The sequence below is a fragment of the Mesoplodon densirostris genome, chromosome 10, assembly GCF_025265405.1.
Source record: "Mesoplodon densirostris isolate mMesDen1 chromosome 10, mMesDen1 primary haplotype, whole genome shotgun sequence".
Classification (NCBI taxonomy): Eukaryota; Metazoa; Chordata; class Mammalia; order Artiodactyla; family Ziphiidae; genus Mesoplodon; species Mesoplodon densirostris.
The window spans coordinates 36,549,166-36,564,330 of record NC_082670.1 but is presented as its reverse complement, the minus strand read 5'-3'; the positions used below and the strand labels follow the sequence as shown (position 1 = coordinate 36,564,330).

Sequence of the window (15,165 nt, the reverse complement as noted above, 5' to 3'; positions counted from 1 at the left end):
GCTCCCTGTTGTGTCACGTCCCCTCTCTTTTTCCAATAAAATCTTTCCTAATAGACAGTTAAGTATAAAGATGCCTTTTTATAATATATATATATAATTTATAATTTATATATAATTTAATATAAATTAACTATTTTTCTGCTTTTTTTCTGTCTCACTGGGAAGGAACCTTTAAGATCTAGTTCACTCTCCTTATTTTAAAGACAAGTGTCCTGAGAGCCAGGGAGGTGAAGTGACTTGCTGGGGGTCACACAGCTGGATGGGCATGAGGCTGGCACCCGTGCCAAGGTCTCCTGGTCTACACTGGACAAGGCCCCTCCCTTCCTTCCACCCACTTCCCTCTCCTCCTCAGCTCATTCCATACCTCCCCACCCTGTGCATTATGGCTGTGTCTCAGACGACATCCTCTGGAGGATACTGCTGGGGAGGGAATCCCTGGGGACTCAGACAGGGAGTGACCAGACCTGGGGGGGTGGGGCCTGGGAAATAACTGTCACCAGGCCAGGAAGGAGCTTTTTTTTTTTTTTTTTTTTAAGCAGAGTCTGTTTCCTTCTTTTTGTTTTTTCTTCACTAGAGCTACATGTTGCTATGGGAACAAGGATGGCACAGGGAGCCCAGAGCCACTCACCGGCCTGACAGTGCCTGTAAATAAATTCTGCCTCACTCCAGGCTCGGCGCTGAGTGGTCCTGGAGGGCAGCTCAAGCAGCCACTTACAGACTCTCCATCCTGCTCGTGCCGGCAGTGCAGACCCTCCAGCGGCAAGCTCCCTGGAGCTCACGGAGGGATCTGCACTCCCCGCCCTCCCAAGCCCGCCACAGCACAGCCTCATCCCTGTCTGCCCATCAGGATGACCTGATCCACTTTTCAGAGGCCAAAACCCCTCCTCAGGACCATCCCTATCAGCCGCCACTGCTCCGCTCACTCCACCACTCGGCCTCCACCAGCGCTGCTCCTCGCAGCATCCCCCCACCCCGACTCCAGGTGAAGGCGCCTTCTCGTGGGTTGACTTCTGTCAGGCGCTGAAGCTGCAACCCCACCCAAGGGAAGGGCCCTGCCTGGGTTTCTCTCCTGGTTCCAGCCCGGCTGGTGCACGAAGCCTGCCCGCAGGGACCGTCTGCTCACCAGCGCCTGACTCGACGACTGGCCCGGGAAGCGCTGGGCTCATCTCTGAAGCTTTACCATTTATTATGCCTTTGGGGAGGCAGAGCAGCCTGGGTGTTAAGTGCCAACTGCCTGGATTCAAACACCAGGCACGACTGTGTGCAAGTCACGGAACGTCGCTCAGCTTTGGTGTCCTCGGCAATGTATCCCTTTTGCTTAAACCAGAACATTTTTATTGTGAAAACCATGCACTAAAAGGGGCATGAAATACAAATGTATGGCTTGCTGAATAACTATATAGTCAACACCAGCCGTGTAAACCACACGCAGGTCAAGAACCAGAAAAATCGCTGGCGCCCTGTGGTCCCTTCCTGATCTGAGCCTCCCTGCTGGAGACCACAGTCTGGCTTTAATAATAATCAATATTTTCTGTGTACACATCCTTAGATGTTACAACTTAGTTTTGCCTGTTTTTGACGTTTGTATGAACATAATCCTACTACATGGATTCTTCTGTACTGGCTTCTGTCCTTCAACATGATGTAATGTTCATCCCTGTGGATCGCGGGGATGAGAAGTTGTTTCACTAAATCTTTTCCTTTATTTGGCTGCCTGATGGGGAGAGGGAGAGATGGACGGACAGACCGAACGATTCATCTGCTCACTCAGGCAGCAGGTACTCTCTGCTCACATGCCCCAGGCCCAGGCTAAGGCTAGGATACAAGACAAATACCACATAGCCTGTCTCCTCAGCTATATAAATTCAATACGTAAATGGAGACCTGAGAGCTGCCTACAGACCGTCGACCCCATCCTCACTCTCTATTACTGACTAGGCAAAGGCTTTCCCGCGGGTCTTTCCATATTGCAGAAAGTTAGCTTTTCCTACAAGTCCTTTCTAACCCCCGGGGCTGCTTGTGCCCCTGAGGTCTCTGCCTCCTAAAAAATCACTCCAGAACCTGTTCTCCAACCCAGGTTTCATCAAAGCCATAAGAAGAAACAGGCGTAACTTCTATTTCTTTTAATAGACTAACGGATTGTCATAGGTCCACAGACAGACCTCATCTGGACCCAGCCTGACCTCCTTAAGGACAAAGCAGTGTGCCTTTGCGGCTTTGCTGTGGTAACTAGTGAAATGAAAATGAAGGGTGTGTGAGAGGAGCTGCATCAGAACTAGCACGGCCGCTGCACGGCATGAGTGGAAACTTCAGATCCACCAGGACCCGAAGGTGGTCCCATTGACAAGGCCATATCCAACGTCCTTCAGACAAGAGAGCCTTAGAAAGGGAAGCAATGCCTGCCTCTCGAGTAGCTCGCAGTCAAGTAGCAGTTGAGGCAGGTGGGCTGGAATGACCTCGCGGTTGCACTGGTGACTGAGACCAAGAGAAAGTGATGGAGGAAACAGCCAAGGAGACCTTTTTGGCTACAGGCACTGGAAGATTCAGATGAATGAAAACAACTGAAGGAGAGCAGGACGGAGGGGGCACTCGCTGAAAGACAAACTGACACGTGCCTGCCATCTAGTGCTAAGCGTGAGAGGAAGACAGAGGAAAGAAGCCTGCGAAAGGGCAGAGGGAGGATCGTATCCAAGGGCAGAGCAGAGAAACGTGAGAAGCACGCCCCAGGGAGGATTACAGAGCAGAGAGGAGGAGCAGGATGACAAACTCGCTGGTAGGCAACGAAAGGAGAATGTTCTAAGAAGTTAAGATAAATGACAAGGAAATGCTGAGTACACAAGGCGCAGGAGGTCACTGAAGCAAGTGGTGGAGTCTTTGGGAGGTAAACATTAGGGGAATTTATTGACAGAAGTCGTAAACGTAGCTAAAAAATTAAATGGATTCATTGCCGTGGTGCTCACAAAGGAAAATGAGAGACAGATGCCAGGAGCAGACATGCACTTCCCAGAGGACAGGGATGAAATGCTGAGGAAATCAGAAGCGTGCCCAAACAGGTGATCAAGAAATCTGAACATCCACCGCCCTCCTCGGCTGCGTCACCTGAGAGCTGGCCCTGATCCGGGGTGGGGTGGGGATCAGCGTGCAGCGCAGATGCCGAGCCTGACGCGGGAAGGCCTGGCCGGCTACGGCAAGACAGACACGTGCCCGCATCGGGCAAGAATTCCCCATCAGTTTTAGCTCTGGACACCTCTGCTATCCCGCTAGCAGCTGGGATGTCTGGAGGCGGGGGCGGTTCCTGAGCTGCCGGCAGCTCTGGCCACACACACAGGCCACTTTCCACCTGCTGCCCGAACAGCCGCCGGTCTCTGCTGAATGCTCTCAGCCCTCAGGAGCTCCAAGCTGTGCTTCCCCACCGTGCCCTGCGAGGACCCCCTCCCGGGCGGGGCAGGACCTGCAGAAACCAGTCTTACCTGGGAGACGTGGCACATTTCTCTTTCCGCTATCCACAAAGACCATCTAACCTTCCCATGCTAGAAACCAATTCCATCTATGCTTCTTGAAATTCGCACACAGTCTCTGGGCTGGTAACATTCGGCATCTAAAGGGAAAGAGGTCCTGGCTCTGACTAAACCAAGGCCACTGGTGTCACTCAGCAAACAAGCAGGGCCAGACTGAGGCACCCCTGCCTCCGCTCCTCTGTGAGGAAGAGGCTCCCTGACCGCTGTCTCCTCATGACACGGCGTTGGCTCCGTGGGACTCGGGACCAGGGTTGTCCTGGACCCCCGCCTGCCTTCCCCGGCCGTCGGCGCCATCACGGTTCCCAGGAGTCCTGCCCTCCCCAGGAGTCCTGCCTGACCGACCCCAGTCACCCTCCTTCCCTCACACCTCTGACCTTTGCCCCACATCCTTGCCCTTCTCTAAGAATGGGGATATGACGCCCAGAACCCAGTGTGCTGCAGTAAAGAACGTTCTCTTTGAGGGTTCACTACATCCTTGGTGCTCTGTGAAATTCAACTCTTGTGCCTTCTTGTTTGTTCTGAGAATGACAGTTTATGGATCTTGTCTTATAATCCTGGTCATTGATTGGTTTATGATTTGAGATGTTCCCAGGTTGGCAACACTACACAGGCTTTTTTCCTTGATCAATAACCCACCCAATAAGGCAGCTGAGCAAGTTGCTCATCAGCCAAATATGACGGGTCACCCGTTAATTAGTGACCTAAGTCAACCCATGCAAACTGGCTGGTCTAGTTTCCAAACTGGCAGGTCCAAAGTAGCTGGGGCTCCCTGCACAGATATTTCTGTAAACTCATCAGGGAGAGGGGATCTTACACTCCAGCTTTAGAGTTCTGTAAGGGGAAGTTATTTTTCATCTGGTCTCTGAGGTGATGGGCTTGGGGCTGAGGGCTGGAAAAAGACTCTGACCAGACCTGCTCCAGTGATTCTCAGCCTTCTCTGACTTAAGAATTCTTTCTGTTGTAAATGATAATTACAGAGTCCCATTTAGGAATTAAAGAAAAAAATGTGTCTTTTTTTAATGCATTATATAAGAAACAAGTGACTGCAAATAAAAATATTTAATTTTAGCTTCATATACTGTTATGTAAAGATAAGTTCAAATTGTTTTCCAATTTAGTAAGTAATACATACATAATTAATTTAAGTGGTAAGAAAAATCGAGATTTATTGGCAAAATTTAACAACTGTGATGTTTGGTTTGGGGCTCAAATATATATTAAAATGCAGATTAAAATTTACTTTTGTTCCATTATCAAAAAAAAAATGTTTTTATGACCTGATGTTTAGAATTCTTTAATTTTATGCTTTAAAAAATATCAGTTGGTTTACTTTTGTAATTTTCAGGTTTGTTTTGAAATGAAGAGGTAAGAAAACGTTTCAGGCTTCTGTTTATAAGCTCTTCTCTGCAAGAAACACATTGTGGGCGTGTATCATTTTTATTCTAAATAAATAAAAAGGCAAAATGAATATAAATTATCACAATATTTGCACTTCTTAAAATACTTTTTGAAGTACCAGAAGCACCTTGATGTGCCCTGGAGAATTCTGACTTGACAAACATAATGCATGAATCCAGGGCCAGCTGCATGATGTGTGGTGTGGGGCTCAGTGCAAAATGAAAATGTAGAGCCTCTTGTTCAAAATGGCAGGAAAAAAGCCTCTCCTTTGCTCCCACAGTGTCTCTCCTGACGTGTCCTGGGGTTTTCATTTGCTTTTTGATGCTGCGCTCGCTCAGGCTCAGGCTTGGGGGAGGGCCTTAGGTCAGGGCAGGTGCTCACGGCACCCAGGGCCCTATCCTGGGACTCGCACGTGGGACTCACACCAGATCCTGACTCTCCCCACAAGCGTGCGGGGCCCCTACTGGGAGTGGCGGGTGGCAGTGGCCACAGGGCAGGCTGAGGAGGGGGAGGCTGGGCAAGTCCATGCACCAGGGGTCAGGGGGTGGGTGGCTGAGAACCTGTCCCAGGAAGGTGAGGAGGGGCGGGGCTGGCCTGCAGGTCAGCCGAGGCTCCGAGCCCTGGTGGGCGCTCCACTGTCCCATGGGGGCTTCCCTTATAAAAGAAAATTCAAAGGTAAAATTGCCAAGACTATCAAGAGGGTGCTGGAGAGCATTAAACCCTAAGCTCTGAGCCCCCTTCTGGGTACGGAGCCCCACGCAATAGCCCTGGTCACACGCCCAGGAAGCAGGTCCTGTACAGATCTGAGAAAGTCCATGTTAAGATGAAATTGCAGGACGGTTACTAATTTTATGCCTTTCATTTATTACCTCGAGTTTCAACCTTACTGTTCCTATGACTGCGGTCTTTAACCAGCAGTCAGGTCTTCAGGGGTGCACGCTAAGCACATCTGACTGTAAAAGCACGAGCTTGATGAGCACATGGAGCCTACAGCACGGTCACCTGCCAGACTCCAACCCACCAGCACCGGCGCTTACTCTACGCCCACCTGAGAAACAGAAAGGCTAAGTAATAATTAACTTACGGGTTGATTATTTTGCGTTCAAAATGGAAACAGATGTTCTTCTCATCTTAAACGGTGGGAGTGGAACCTGAGGTGCCTTGTGAGCCCAGCGGGGATCCACACTGCTGAGGGGGGCAGTTCCGGCGTGCCTGGCGCAGCCCTGGGCTGTGCTCACGGTCCTGGTGCAAGCACTCAAAGCGCCCTCTCCTCACGCTCTCGACTCACTGCGGGCACTGTCCTCTCCTCTCTGATCTGGAGGAGCCCAGTACACTTCTCCAGAGTAAAACAGCATATTTGAGGCCCAGGAACCTCACCTGCCTGCTGCCCTGACCGCAGGAGCCCAAAGTGGGGAGAATAACCTGCCCACTCTTCCCTCGTGAAATCCAAAGGTGGCGGAACATCCACAAACAGTGCAGCCCAATGGAATGGCTGCTGCCCCGGGATCCAGGCCTGGGCCTAGGTGAGGAACAGGCCAGGGAGGAAGAGGCTCACCCAAGAACACTTATGTGCAGGCTGGCACAGGACTGGGTGGCCGGACGGAAGAAACCAGCAACTGTGCGCCTCAGCTGCCCCACGGGGCTGGGGCTCCTTGCACACACCATGCTCAGAGGGCCCAGGTGCCCCTGAGACAGCTGACGTCTGGGAGGGCGGAGGACTCTGAGGACAGGGCGTTTGACCTCTCCAGGTCTCTGCAGAGTGGCTGGTAGGCGGAAGCAAAGCCGCAGGAGCTGGCTTCCATTCGCTGGTGAAGAGACACCCAGAAATGGTAACGATGTCCCCACCGTGCAAGAGCAGACTTTCTTTTGTCACGAGCTGTCTGAACAACAGGACCTTAGCGGGTGGAACAAACAGCTCCACTTAACTCAGGATGTGGCCTTTACCTGTACGCCAGGAAGTATCACCGTGTCTTTCACAAAACGGGACCCTTACCTCATTTGCTGTGTTGTGTGTTCCAACGATTCGAATGAAGGAGGCCGGCCGTCTTTCAAAAGTTACTGATTGCCAGGATCTGTGAGGAGAAGCACAAGCATTGCCTGGTTAGACCACCCAGTTGACCCTGCCGACAGCACGGGGCCAGCAGAGCCCAGTACGTGGACGGGGAGGGCCTCCTGCGGTGTGTGTGGGGGGGACAGGGCACCACCCGCTGTGGGGACAGGGGCAGGAGCACACGGTGTTCCCTACAATCTCATCAAAGACGGCGCCCTGCCCTTCTGCGGAGGCTACAGGATTCTCATAAAGCTCGACGTAAGCGTGAAGGGCAGACTGCGTGCGCGTAGTGACAAGCGTGGGGCCAAACAGAGGAGTGACCAAGGCTGGGGGCGTTCATGAAGTAACAGGGCCACGATGGGGCTTCCCTCAGAGGGCTGTGGGCTGAACGGATGCGTCCAGGTGGGGGCAGTGACTTCGCTGGAGAGCCCTGGGAGGAGGAGGAGCTGAGGCACGGCAAGGGGAGGACGGGGCTGGGCGGCACTCGCTGCAGTGTGAGCCCCAGGCTCCTGTCCGAACCCCTCACCCCACCCCCTGCGAGTGGTGGCACCTGGGGAAGAAGAGGCAGTTTCTCCACAGGCCTCCCTTCAGCTCTCTCCTTTTCCCACTTCCAAATATGTCCCCCAAACACTTTAGTCTCTGGACCAGCCAGTCTCCGGGTGGGCTCAAAAGCAGCCCCACTATTTTAAAAGCCATTCCTCAAGGATCAGCAGGGGCTGGGCCAGTTCATTTAAAGCCCAGCCGAGCGGGCCCCAAGCCGCCCCTGAGAGGAGGCAGTGTGCTCCCGGTTTACTGCCCAGTTCATCAGAACACACGGGGAGCTCAGCATCCACAGCTGCAAACGCCAGTAATACTTTCATAAGAAATGTGAGGAGTTCACAGTTGTTGCATCCCTCCTCTGTCCACACAGTGGAAGTGCCAGCTGCTGGGAAGCTGTTTCCTGTAATTGTCTAATTGCCAAGTAATGCTACTAAAGAAAATACACGTATTTGCGGTTTGTTTTTCCCCCTTTGCTTTCAGGTGTTCCATCTTCTCTCTCCCTGTGAGCTTCCCACTGAGACCGATTCACTGCTGCCTGGACACCAGGCCCCTTAAGGTCATTAAAAAAGTCGTTACCATCCTGTGTGCAAAGCCTGTGCCTCTGGAAGCATGTTTCTGGAACAGCATAAGAAGTATCACTCTCTTTGTAAAAAGGCTATTATTCATACATGAAGGTGATGCCATCTGACCATCCCCAGGGCCTGCACTCCTGGCCCATTTTCTCAGTGTTTTGCTCCCAGACCCATGCAGCTCCCTTGGAAAGCCTGTGGGCCAGGGTGGGCCTATGAGGAAGGCCCTGTGGGGCTTCAACTCTGGGCCTGGGCTCGCTCCCACAGGCCTCGGGGTCACTTCTGAGCTAAGCAGGGTAACTGAGCACAGGTCTGCATCCTTCCTCCGGCAGGTCAGGGGAAGTTCCTGCCGAAGTTCCTCCGGCAGGAAGGTCTACGCTGCGAGGGCATCAGAGTCCCATCCCTGCTGCTAATGCAACCGGCAGCACACACCAAAGCTGGTCCACCCTGCTTCTCAGACCACCCCTCCAGGAAAGGGAAACAGAACTAGGTAGGGCAAGTGACCTCAGATGGTGACAACTATTAGGTTCAGCCAGTTTCACAAACAGGACTGGGGTAGAGAAGGGGGTGGGAGTGGAGCAGACAGAGTAAAGACTTTTCTTCTTAGATTTCTAGTCCTGTGCTAATCCAAAAAATCGCCCAGTGCTTCTGGACGTGAAGGTATAACTTGACTCTCATAAGCTCATGGTACTCGACAACATGCTCAGGGCTCTGAGAGTGCAGACAGGCCCCTAATCATTCCCTCTGTGGAAGACCTCTCCTCCCTCCGCAGTGTGGAGTGGAGGCCAAGGCCCTGAAGGAAGTGAGGGTTCGCTGTGAGTCATCCTGGGCAGAGCCGGGCCTGAACACCGGTCTCCCTTTCCTCACCATGGCCCCCTCGGCTCCCATCTCCTGCCCCAGCCTCCGTGGCGGGCCTGGGCTGGCACCACCAGCCCCCACCTCTGCTGGGGGAAGCAGGGCTGGCAGGGCAGTAGCCTGAGAAGGAGGGAGCATTTGTGGAGTAATAAGATCAGAAGGCTTCAACTTAATACCAATCCTCCATTACCCTGCATTAATATCTAATCACATTAGAGTTCATTTTCACTAACACAGCCCGAGAGTTGAATAGATGATTTCATTTTCAGCAAACTGGATATCAACCCCAAGACTAAAATACGAGTAGGAAGGGAAGCTGGTGAGGATGAGATAATGAGCATCTCTCCCTCCAAAATATCAGATTCCATTTCCCCTGAACTTTTTCAAAACAACTCTCAGTGCTGCCCAGTGCGGAAAGGATAAGGCGGCATCAGGACATTGTCACATCGGAGCCACATTTGTAGTCAGGGTGCAACCTTGAGGAGGGTTCACGCTTCACAGGGCCAGGACACCATCACCACCACTTAGGCTACACAAAAGCTCGACTGCCATTTTTACTGAGCTTATGGAGAGCTGTATAAATATTCCTACTCGCCCAGGACTTAGAATCTCTTTAGTAGGTAACACTCCCAGAAAGACAACAGAACAACAGGGGTGTAGCACCACTCAGTTCAGAGCCAAGACTGGGTGCTGGGAGGAAGTGTCTGAACAGGAACAATGGGTGTCAAAAAATACGTGCGGGTCTTTGCTCTGAGCACCTACCCCAAACAGAAAAACCCACACGGGACTGAAGTCCCAACTCTGGCACTTGCCATCTCTCCAGCTGACAAGTCATGCCTGCTTTCTGAGCTGTAGTTTCTTCATTTGTCCAATGCTGATGGAAATAATACCACTCCCTTGGTTACAAAAATGCATCTAGAAAGAGGTCCTGATTATGTTAAAACTGTAAATACCTATACACACATGCATTCAAAGAGGGATGTCTACAAGAATGTTTGCCAAAATGTTTGGATTGAAGAATTTCAAGAGACATTAATTGTACTTTTGTACTTTTCTGTATTGTTTGAGTTTGGTAGAATGTATATGAAAGCATTAGAAAAAAGTACCTATCTTGCCTACTGCCCAAGGCTTTAACACAGATCGTGTGACATGAAGCAAGTGAAAATGCCAGCACTGTATTATTATGTAAAATATTTCCAGTTGAGAGGATCACTGGGGGACAGTCAAGACAGCAGGTTTTAATCATGGCCTTTCATGAACTAGAGGTAGGATGGCAAAGTGGTTGACAGCATGGGCTCTGGAGTCAGGCTCCTGGGTTTGAATTTTTACCAGCTTTGTGACCTTAGGCAAGCTGCTTAACCTTTCTGGGCTTTAGTCTCCTCTCTGTAAAATGAGGATAATAAAAATACCTATCTAAATTTTTGGTGTGTGAAGATTAAATACATTAACAAATGTAAAACACCTAGAACAGTGCTGGCACAAACTAGGCTCTCAGAAAAATAGCTGATATTGTTATTACTACTGTAATTACCAGCCAGCCACGTGAACCTGGACAAGACACACTGTCTCCCTGGGCCCCATCTGTGAGTCACTGAGTTTGATGGTGTATGATTTAGTGACTACTGCAGAGGTTCCCACCACCCTCCCATCAGCACCCATTTCCTGGAGGCAGACAAGGTAGCTGGGCTTTGAAGGAATTAAACAAGCATTTGTTGAATACATTCTTGAGGTTGGTACCTGCTGGGTGTTATGGGAAACATGCAAGATGTAGTGCTTGCCCTAAAGAAGCTTAGGATCTCTCTGGGGACATCAGCTATCCTTCCATGAACTAGTCAGAGAACAATGCAAACAGTACTGTGGTCCCAACTCATAAACTTGTAGTGTTCCAAAACTTCCCTGGTAATTGGCTATTTGAAGCTTGGAAGCAATTTTTCCAGAGAAATAAAGCTATACATTTCGATTGAGTTACTCGGCCCACCCATAAAACTCAATTTAACCCATAATGAGGCTGAAATACTATGTATATGAAGTTTAAAAATGGAAGGAAAAAATGTTGTTGTTGCCATAGTAGTAATTAAACAAGCCAGAAAAACAAGTGATTTAAAACAATCTCTCTAAAGCTACTGCTTGAGGAATGAGGATTAAATACTGTAATGCATATAAAATCCTAGGGCTGCAGCTGAAATATGGTAGGTGGTCTGTTAATAAGGAGAATGAAAAAGTGGGCCAAGAACTGTCCTTCTAAAAGCCTATTCGGCCTGCAGACCACCATGTGGTTTACAGAGTGCTTCACAATCGCTGTGAACATGCTACTCATGAAAACATATATGCTTGTAAACTGTTTTTTTTACTATTCTGGGAGAAGATATGCTGAATTCATGATAGTGGTTGTCTCTCAGGAGAGGGTGAGGACTGGGGTTTGCTGATGGGGAACAAAGGATACTTCAACACCAACTGGAATGTTTTATTTCTTTGATTAAAATAAAAAGACAAAGTGTGAAAAATGTTAACTACAGTCAATTCTGGGGATGAGTATGTGAGTGAATGTTATAATACTTTTCATTCTTTTCTGCATTTTAAACAGTTCTTAAAATAAATAAAAAGAAAGAAAGAGAAGAAAGGGATTAAAATGGTGTCTGTGTTTATGTCAGGGGAAAGGTGGAGTCAGTCCCTCGGTGGGGCTGGGGGTTTGCCGGGGGGACGCCAGGTCCCAGGACAGCGGAGTCTGTCCGAAGCAAGCAGAGGACAGGAGAGCTGCCTGGTTGGGGAGGAGGGTGCGGCTGCCCTCTGTGAGTGCAGGGCTTGTGAGAGTGGCTCTGGGTGATGAGAGCACCACACAGGCCCTAAGGGCTCAGCTTAGAAGGGCTTCCCGTCCTAAGCCTCATCCTGCCTTCTCTGGGGATCCTGCAGACCCTATGGCAAGGGTGCCTGGTCTTTTCAGCTCTGAAAAATTACGTGATTTTGCTGCCTACGCTATAAAGGGAAAGCAAATATCAGACTTTTCTGCAGCACACGTGGTGGACACCAGGGAGATGGCCAGGAGTGTCTGGCCAGGGCCAGACTGGCAGTTAAACATAGCAAATTGAACACATGGGTTAAGCTTTGCTCCCTCCACTAAAAGGGCAGAAAATTTAATGTATGTTTCATATCAAATATATGTGTTACAATACACACACAGAAACACAAAACAAGCACAAAGAAAGCATGAGGAGGTGTCACCATCTTTCTCTGCCAAAACCTCAGAGAGAAACACACAGGAAGCAAGCGAATTCACACTGCAGACCCTTGAGCTACCAGCTACTTCTGAAGGTGCGGGGCAGGCAGGGGGCTGGTTGAAAACAGGTAAAAGGAGCAGATGGACTCCTCAACCCCCCTCTCCTTCTTCCTGCACAGCGGGGATGAGCCCTTTTCCACCTCGGCAGAGACAGGGATTCCACTCTGGAGTCTGTGAACAGAGAGGGTCTAGACTCTGGGACACCATGCACAGCAGAGGGTGGGACCCTGCAGGGGTTGAGATCGAGGAACACACAGAAGTGAATATCCCAGATGGCAAGACTTCCAGCCCCCTTCCCTCCCTTGGCTTTCAGGCCGCAGTGATCCAGGCTTAACCCCCAGGCAGGGGACTGGAGGATCCCTCTGAGACTCGGACCAGCCCAAGAGGAAAGACCTAGGGATACTGAGCTACCTTCCTCCTCTCTGTCCCTCCATTCTTCCTTCTGTAAATATTTACCAAGTGCTTAATGAAGAAGGCCCTATTTTATTTTATTTTTTTTTTAATTTATTATTTTTTTTCTTTTTGCGGTATGTGGGCCTCTCACTGTTGTGGCCTCTCCCGTTGCGGAGCACAGGCTCCGGATGCGCAGGCCCAGCGGCCATGGCTCACGGGCCCAGCCGCTCCGCGGCATATGGGATCCTCCCAGACCGGGGCACGAACCCGTATCCCCTGCATCGGCAGGCGGACTCTTAACTACTGCGCCACCAGGGAGGCCCCAAGAAGGCCCTATTTTAGACTCTGCCCTCAAGTAGCTTACTTTCTAGTGGGAGAGAGAGACAAATAAAAGAAACAAATATATCAGAGTTAAAGAAGGGCCATGGAGAAAAATAAAGCAATGTAAGTAAACTGAGAGGGTCACGCCTCTTTAGATAATGTATTTAAGGAAGTTCTCCAGTAAAGTAATAACCGAGCTAAGACCTACACAATGGAAGAAATGGCCATGCAGATCTGAAGAGCATTTCCATGAGAAGGAACCGAAGGTGGCCAGTGTGCTGGATCTGAATGAGCGGGCAGAAGTCTCCCAATGAAACGCCTGTCTGATAACCTTGAATGAAGTCCACAAACCCGCCCGCACTCAAAAAGCTTTCTGCCTGCTTTCTCAGTGCCTAACGCTTAATGGCAAACAACCAGTCAAAGATCACCAAAGACTCTAACATGAAAGATAGAGACCAAACGCAAAGAGAAAAGAAAAATATCTCAAAGGATATAGATATAGTTCAGTAAGCAGAATAAAACTTCAGGGAAAGTTATATTACCACCAGAAACATAAAAGAAAACAGTATCACACCCTTGAAATAAGAATAAAATACATGAAAAAGAAATATTTGGAGAACAAGAAAGTGCTCTTGTAAATTAAAACTATGGGACTTCCCTGGTGGCACAGTGGTTAAGAATCCGCCTGCCAATGCAGGGGACATGCGTTCAAGCCCCAGTCCATGAAGATCCCACATGCCGCGGAGCAACTAAGCCCGAGTGCCGCAACTACTGAGACTGCGCTCTAGAGCCCGTGAGCCACAACTACTGAAGCCCGCGCGCCTAGAGCCTGTGCTCCACTACAACAGAAGCCACAGCAATGAGAAGTCCACGCACCACAACAAGGAGTAGCCCCTGCTTGTTGCAACTAGAGAAAGCCCACGCACAGCAACGAAGACCCAACGCAGCCAAAAATAAGTAAATAAAATAAATTTATATATATAAAAAAACTATGAATTGAAATAAGTAATTCAACAATATAGTTAGAAGCTTAAGTTGAGGAAATTTCCTAGAAGGTCAAACAAAATGACAAAGATAGAAAATAAAAGAAAAAGGATAAGAGAATGAGATGATCAAACCAAGAGGTCCACTATTCAATTAGCAGATGTTCCAGAAAAAAAGAGCAGAAAAGATATGAACTATAAAATGTGAAAGCAACACAAGAAATTTTCCCAGATATGAAGGACATAAGTTTCTAAGTTAGAGGCCACTGAGTGGCCACCACAATGAATGAGAAAGCAAAGCATATTATTGAGAAACTTTGGAAGATCTAAATGCTTCTGGAGGGGAAGACAGAAGGTCAGCACAAAGATGTGGGAACCTGGGGCTTCCCTGGTGGCGCAGTGGTTGAGAGTCCGCCTGCCGATGCAGGGGACATGGGTTCGTGCCCCGGTCCGGGAAGATCCCACATGCCGCCGAGTGGTTGGGCCCGTAAGCCATGGCCACTGAGCCTGCGCGTCCGGAGCCTGTGCTCCGCAACAGGAGAGGCCACAACAGTGAGAGGCCCGCATACCGCAAAAAAAAAAAAAAGATGTGGGAACCAGAATCACATGAGATTTTTCAAAAGCTTTAGCTTAGATGTGCTCTGAGCACGGGAACAAGGCAGTAGCATTGTTTGAACAGCAAGAGAACAGAAACAACCTAAATGCTCATCACTTGGGACTGGTTAAGTAAATTATGGTACGTCTCTATCCCCACCATAAAAGACTGTGCAGCTGGAGAGACAGGGAGGGAGAATTTCTAGAGATATCCAAGGTGTAGAAAAAGTTGTATTAAAAAATGGGGAAAATACACACAATTTTATATGTTTACATATTAACTATCATCTCTGGAGGCAGAGGTGGGTGGGAAGGAGACATTTCACTGTCTATAGTTTTACATTTTTAAACCAGATTAAATATACTTTCTTTGAATGTATTGTCTTTTCAAAATTTTTTTAAAATTTTAAAGAGAAAAAAGGAAAGCAGTTGCCTCTGGAGAGCGGGGTCTGGGGCGAAAAAGGGTGAAGCAGGGGGTTGTTGCTTTTTTGTTATAAGCCTTGTGCTCCTACTTGACTTTGAAAGCTGAACATGTATATCTTTGATAAAAATTTAAAAGTTCAAAAGTTTAAAAAAAAAAAAAAAAAACAGAGCCAAGAAAGGGAGAGAAGCCTGTGGTGATGAGGAATGGCAAGGATACGTGGGGAGCGTTTTATTTACAACCTTTGGG

The 15,165-nt window shown here is 49.1% G+C and overlaps 1 protein-coding gene across 4 annotated transcripts in view; it reads right to left on the bottom strand.

The window, feature by feature from the left end:
* Window positions 1-15,165, bottom strand: part of BTBD9 (BTB domain containing 9) — a 411,236-nt gene that overhangs the window by 16,465 nt on the left and 379,606 nt on the right. For all 4 annotated transcript variants that reach the window (XR_009533526.1, XR_009533527.1, XM_060109198.1 and 1 more), the window contains exon 10: window positions 6,910-6,988. Coding sequence is in view for 2 of the 4 variants with exons in the window: in XM_060109198.1 (XP_059965181.1) it covers window positions 6,910-6,988 (79 nt within the window). In the remaining 2 variants the exon portion in view is untranslated. The remainder of the gene's footprint in view (window positions 1-6,909; window positions 6,989-15,165) is intronic.